Source organism: Salmo salar, chromosome 01 (assembly GCF_965601325.2).
Source record: "Salmo salar chromosome 01, fSalSal1, whole genome shotgun sequence".
Lineage (NCBI taxonomy): Eukaryota > Metazoa > Chordata > Actinopteri > Salmoniformes > Salmonidae > Salmo > Salmo salar.
Genome location: NC_138291.1, coordinates 154,568,260 through 154,574,994, shown reverse-complemented (window position 1 = coordinate 154,574,994; position 6,735 = coordinate 154,568,260). Strand labels below are relative to the sequence as shown.

Below are 6,735 nucleotides of genomic sequence, written 5' to 3'. Positions count from 1 at the left end.
GCTATAAAAGTCGTGGGGTGAAAAAGCTCAAACAAGAAACTATCCATCAAATTGTCCAACTTCAAGTAAACCCAATAGATCAGTAACTGAACTCATTTGATCATGTCAATGTGTGTGTTGTGATGGGTTTTGAGAATATGAAAATATACATATTAATGTCACTGATGGAGTGCTGAGGTTTAGAGGGTCTACACCAGAAGTTAATGGTTATAGGAGGAAGGTATATAGTGTGAGCAATTAAGCTTGGAATGTGTTTAGTGCAGGGAAGTAATTACATGTGGAAGGCATTGATAAGGGGAGAGGGCCATGGATTATGGATGGGGGGGGGGGGGGGGTTGAGGTCAGGTCAGGTCACTTTAGGGAGAAGTAAAAGTTTATGGGCCGTATCACTAGTGTCCTGCCTAGCAGTAAAGAACGATGTTTGTACAGATATGGAGAAGGAGAGTCAGCCTATGAGGAACAGTTAAATATCAGTGCTTGTGTGAAACTGTTTTTGTCTAATGCAGCTGTATTGATCCTCTGGGAAGAATAAACAAGGTTAAGCTTTCATAATGTCTTTTCAGTTTTTTTACTCTGAGAATTAGAACCACAGTTGTTAGGGTGATGTTGCTGTTAAGCTACTGCATATTTAGTTTTGGTTTTGTTTATTTGTGTGTGTATAGTTTAAAGTAACTCTTTGAAAAGTCAACAAGTTTTTTTGATCAATTAATCACAGGAGTTCTCATATTTGATATAGCTGTGCTGTAGTTACCTATATTTTCAGGAAGTTTAATGTAGGGTGGACCACATGGACAGCTCCTTAGTGGTCAATGAAAATAAGGTCATTTTCTTCAGCGTCACTAATGATCTGTCACAACATCAGACGTGAGTCTCCATATCTTCCTCCTCTGTAGGTTTTTCTGTGTCCTACCAAACACACATCAGTTTTCTCACATGACAATCTATGTGTGGAGTTCACTTCACTGACGGAAGAAAGTGGAAAATATGTCTTTGTCTTATATTCTTCTCATTTGTGAGTATTCAATTATTTTAGTCTTTGGATCAATATGTCTTTACACTGATTTTAAGTTTTGGTAATATGTTACTTAATGTATGCTTTATAACTTGTTCTAAGTATATATGAGCCTTTATTATGCCTTATAGTAAGGCTTGTAAAATGTCTCACTAAGTTGTTTTTACCTTGTTCAAAGATGTCGCCGGTGTTGCGGTAAAAGAAAGTTGTGCAGGTACATATTACCAAATGGCACTTCATTAATTATCCAGCTCAACAGCTATTGATTTATTTCAGGTATAAAAGTATTTTTTTGATGACAGATTAGTACACTACTTTTCACAACTAATATAGAGTAGCACAATGCTTAAAGTGCATTATCTTTATTAAGAAATGTATTTAGTTGCAAATAGAGAGACAAGGAAGTGATACTCCACATACAAACACATTCTGAACCAAGATTCTTATCTTTCACAATTTCATAGATTCTCTCTATTTCTCTAAACAGATTCGGTTCCCACTCCCACTATTGTATTTTCCTCTGGGTACATCAATGTAGCTACACCTGTTACAGTACGCTGTGAGTCACCAAAAGGCACAGAGTGCAAGTTCTACAGAGATCACCAACCCAACCCTATAAGAAAACTGGATTACAAGCAGGGTGCTTGCCAGTTCAAGTTGTTATGGAATGAGTTCAAAAAGTGGAACAAGACTGAAGTTGATCTCAGCTGTGTAATTCTACAGAATAGAGAAGATAAAACGATCAAAACCTCAAAACCTAGTGATGCTCGAAGACTTATAGTGAGTGGTAAGTGACAGTTTTACAGTACTCCAAAGCACATGTTTACCAGAGTACACTTCCCACTTGTTAATTGACTTGATAAATTACTTTCACAATTTACTAACAGATCCAATTGGAATGCCCAGTGTTCATGTGGAGAAGATCGGGAATTACCTCAATCTTCGATGTGAGGCCAAGGCTTGCACCTCATGCTACTTTTATCTGAACAATGGTGACTCACACTTTAATAAACAACCCTACAAAGACAATGTCTGTGTGGGGAGAGTGGCAGAAGAGGAACTGCAGAGGAAGATGAGCAGTGCTGGAGAGAACTTCATCACCTGTGCTGTGGAGCTGGTGATAGAGGGTGAAGATACTGTGACATCACAGCATAGTGAACCCCTCGGTATCACCATAGATGGTGAGGAAGACTAGAGCCCATCAATTTCTGTGATTTCAAAAGTGTCAATTTTCTGTTGGTCTATTGTTGTATTGCAAGACTAATATATTATTATTGTACACATATCAATGTTTTATTTATTTCAGTTGTAAATCCTCCAGGAGCAACTAGTTCCCCGTCAGAGTTCAGTTTAATCATACCTGTTCAGGAGGAGACAAGCAGCAATGTCACAGCCCAAGGAAGAGGTGAGTAACATTGGTTTGGTTTTAGATCAACTGTGAAAATATTATCATGACAATCCTCTGTTTGTCTATTTCTGTATTGCAAGACTAATACTGTATATAATTATTGTACATACTGTGTATATCATTGTTTTATATATTTTGGTTGTTAATCCTCCTGGAGCCACCAGTTCCATCCCACTTGGAGAGGATAGGTCAGTCAGTAGTATAACTACACAAGGAGAAGGTGTATTAAATAAACATGGTTATTGTGAGCTCAGTTTGTCTAAATACATCAGCAAGTGCCTATTCAGATACTGTTTTTGAGAGTGATGTCCCTTTCCCTTCCAGAATCCGTCTCAGTGATCCCCTTCTACCAGTATACCAGTCTTCGTGCTGTTGTCTATGTTATCATTCTGCTGATGGAATTTGTTCTGTGTCTTCTCTGGTATAGACGTGGTACATGCCTTCTCATACTCATACACAACATGTAACGGATGTAGAAACTTCATTTGATTACTCTTTTATTTCTGAGAATTTTCCTGCACAGCAGGAAATGCAAACTTGCAGTGCATTTGAGCATTAGAAATGCTTCTAAAGTGTGTAATTTCCGCTTTGAAATTTTCAAACTTGATTTTCCTAAAAGAAATGTATCAACCCCAACAAAAATATCCATTAATTATCATCCACATAATAATTCACATTTCCTGTTGCTGCAGGATTATTTTCCTGCAGTAGCAAACTGTCTCAAATTAAGATCCTACATCTGTTTGTTGTTCCGAAGGCTTTTGTCATGTATTTTATTAGCTATACAACCTGGCGGTAGGATTTGTTTTCATCATACTTTTATCTCTGAAGTTGATCCACAAGGCAATGTCAAACGGAGGTAACAGTGGTCTATTTATTCATAAATATTTACTCATGCATTTTTTTACATTATCTGTTTGAATATACTGGTGAATTGTCGTGTGTTGACCAAAACCCATCTAAGCTGCAATTTGTGTGTGTAGAACAATGCTCTTTACTCCCCACTGCTTGTTAATGTATTTTATATTATGCAAAGTGTTTCATGTGTAATGAGTTTATATGTCTAAAATACAGCTATTTTATTAGCATTTCATTTTTTCTGCTCATGGATGTTGTGTTTTCCAGTGGAAATAAAGCTTGTACATTATATTGTAAATCTTGTTGGAAATGTTTATTTTCTTTGGAAGTTGAGGAGCCACTCTGAGAGGAGACAGCATTGTGTTTAGATTACACAGCAGTTGAGTTTCAAAGGTCTTCAACGATCTTCAACGGTCCGATGACTCATGATGTTCACTGTTGTACCTGAGATTTAGCAGAGTGTGTCGAGTCTGTTTGTCACGTAGATGTGACCACAGTGAGGGTTTTTCTGTGATTCTGTTAACACAGCAAGTGACCCCACAAATCCTGTAGAATCTCAACAGGAAAAGAAGGCAAGACCATGACATAATTATGTTTTTATGTAGCTGCCTCACGCTCTTCCTCTACTTTGCCACCATAATGCTTTTTTGGTTTTCTGTGCATAAACAGTACAGTGGGCTGGCACACAACACATAAGCATGTTATAAATGAAAAACAGTTGGAATTGTGGTTAATTGAAAGGATTTGATGATTTCTTTCAAATAGTGATTTGTCCTCATCCCTTTGTTGCAATAACAGGAAGGTGAAGATGATTGGTGCTATGCCACCGTGTCCCATGCTGGTGCTCCTCCATCCTACTCAGTCAAGTTTGAGCAAGGCCATGACTATGCCACAGTGGTCATATACTGACCATCATGTGCCGACCTGAAAAGGACTTCCACATGGATAGATTGTTTGACTTTAACACCTCCATTTCAATTTTCTTTCCAATAAATCAATTGCACTAATCTATTTGCAATGTAGTTTTGATCATCCAATTTGTCACTTTAAGAGAACAATAAAGTTTTTGTATTCCACCATCCGCTTAATTTCTGTTTGTATCGTGTGCACCTGTCAGTCCCAGTCGCAGGAAACAGTAACATAGCGCTCGCTACTTTTCGCTGACCAGGCACTCATCTTTGCTTACCTGCTGAATGCTTCTAAATGTAAGCCATTGACTTAAAGTAATAATTACTTCTTAGGCTACTCTCTCGTTTCTCAATTAAATTGAAATCACATGTTAAGTCAGCTACTTTTATAAATTCCACGAGGGTTAAGTCTACTCCAAATGTGCACGGTCCATGGATGAACTGGCAAGATCTCAAACCGTTGTCTCACGGTGTTGTGGTTACAAACTACTCTACTACTACCCGGCCGTAGCAATACAAGACACGTTTATACCACTAGATGGCAATGTTGAATCCTGTTTTGCAACAATTTTAAGAGCTCCTCGTAGGCAGGGAAAACCCTTTTTGGACATTTCTGTTATTGGAATAGGCTATAATCAAAATAAATCAATTGTACAATACCATTGGAAATGAATGTTGAAAGTTGCATTTGTGTTCCTAAAATGTAAATTGAAAAGGTATTGTCGCTGTTTCCTGTTGACAAGCCATTTTGATACATAGCCCAATGTCAAAACACAATTTAGAGATTAGATTAGACATTAGAGATTAGAGAGTTTTATAGTCACATCATGCACAGGGTTGCAGATGTAATTACAGGGCATGAACTCCAACAATGCAGGACAAAGGGAAATAAAATAATACAAATAGATAATAATACAAATATACATAATAATAAATACATTTTAACAACTGTGTCATTGATAGATGTCCATTGGGGGTGGGGACAGGGTTAACGTCCATTAGAGGGGATGGGAAATGTCCACAGGAGGAGCTGCAGGGTGAGTAGGTGACTAGTCGTGACTATTCAGCATAATACATGTCTATTGGGGGGAGGGCAGGGTAAAAATGTCCTTTGAGGTGGGGGCTAGAAGCCTGATGGTCTGGGGGTAGAAGCTATTGGCCAGTGCTAAACTGAGGACAGATATCCTGTTTCCGGTCACAACTTGCAGACTTGTTTACGCTGCTGTGCGTTTTTGTTGCCGATCTTACTTTGCTACCTGACGGTTTTTACTTTTTCATTACCGTATATTTTTACTTTTTCCCTCAATCAACTTTTTTCATTCAACTTTTTTTAACCCTGAGGTTTTATCTGGACATGGTTCGTCAGGACTTCAAACAGCCGAAGCTAAGTAACATTAACATGATGCCTTCTAATTGCAGTCGTTGTACTTATAATATACAGGAGAACGATCGCCTTACGGCAAGGATAGCTGTGCTGCAAGCCCAGCTTCAGACGCAATCGTTAGGCAAGGGTAATTTCAGTGTAGGAAAGGATGAAACAGCGTCTGTGCCACCAGTAAGTACAGATAGTAACGTTAGTATAAACCCCCTCGCACGGTCCCCGCAGCCGGACATCTTTCTCATGGCTTCTGGAGGGAAACGCTGTAGGAATGCTCAACGGTGTCGCTTATTCAGCCGACAGAAACTTTCAACCGGTTCTCCCCATTAAGCGAGTCGGAGTCGGAGGCCGAGACTTCTCTGGTCTCTACTCCTCCCATTGTGGGGTCTGAGACGCCGAAGGCTCCCACCATTAGCTCTGACAAGTTGAAAACCCTAGTCATTGGCGACTCCATTACCCGCAGTATTAGACTTAAAACGAATCATCCAGTGATCATACACTGTTTACCAGGGGGCAGGGCTACCGACGGTGAACCTCTTAGGGCTAGGGGGCAGTATTTACACGGCCGGATAAAAAACGTACCCGATTTAATCTGGTTACTACTCCTACCCAGTAACTAGAATATGCATAGACTTATTAGATATGGATAGAAAACACCCTAAAGTTTCTAAAACTGTTTGAATGGTGTCTGTGAGTATAACAGAACTCATATGGCAGGCAAAAACCTGAGAGATTCCTTTACAGGAAGTGGCCTGTCTGACCATTTATTGGCTTTCTTTGACATCTCTTTCCAAAACAAAGGATCTCTGCGGTAACGTGACACTTCCCACGGCTCCCATAGGCTCTCAGAGCCCGGGAAAAAGCTGAATGTCGTCATTCCAGCCCCAGGCTGAAACACATTATCGCCTTTGTCAAGTGGCCGATCAGGGGACAGTGGGCTTAGGCGCGTGCACTGGTCGCCCCCGTCTTTCTTTTTTTTCCTCTATTTACCGAAACGCAGATTCCCGGTCGGAATATTATCGCTTTTTTACGAGATAAATTGCATAAAAATTGATTTTAAACAGCGGTTGACATGCTTCGAAGTACGGTAATGGAATATTTCAATTTTTTTTGTCACGAAATGCGCCATGCTCGTAACCCTGATTTACCATTTCGGATAGTTTCTTGAACG

General features: G+C 39.5%; 1 protein-coding gene across 1 annotated transcript; it reads left to right on the top strand.

Moving 5' to 3' along the window:
* The first annotated feature begins 620 nt into the window (after positions 1-620).
* On the top strand, positions 621-4,285 carry LOC123724135 (uncharacterized). Its single transcript, XM_045687079.2, has 6 exons — positions 621-1,012; positions 1,191-1,226; positions 1,500-1,799; positions 1,900-2,193; positions 2,319-2,417; positions 2,745-4,285. Exons 1-6 carry the CDS (start codon positions 985-987, stop codon positions 2,885-2,887), a joined length of 900 nt encoding a protein of 299 aa, XP_045543035.1. The 5' UTR covers positions 621-984; the 3' UTR covers positions 2,888-4,285.
* Positions 4,286-6,735: the final 2,450 nt, after the last annotated feature.

Coding starts and splice junctions, on each gene's coding strand:
- LOC123724135 (XM_045687079.2), top strand. CDS start 985: ATGTCTTTGTCTTATATTCTTCTCATTT. Junction 1,227..1,499: donor GGTAAAAGAAAGTTGTGCAG/GTACATATTACC, acceptor TTCTCTAAACAG/ATTCGGTTCCCACTCCCACT. Junction 1,800..1,899: donor TCGAAGACTTATAGTGAGTG/GTAAGTGACAGT, acceptor ATTTACTAACAG/ATCCAATTGGAATGCCCAGT.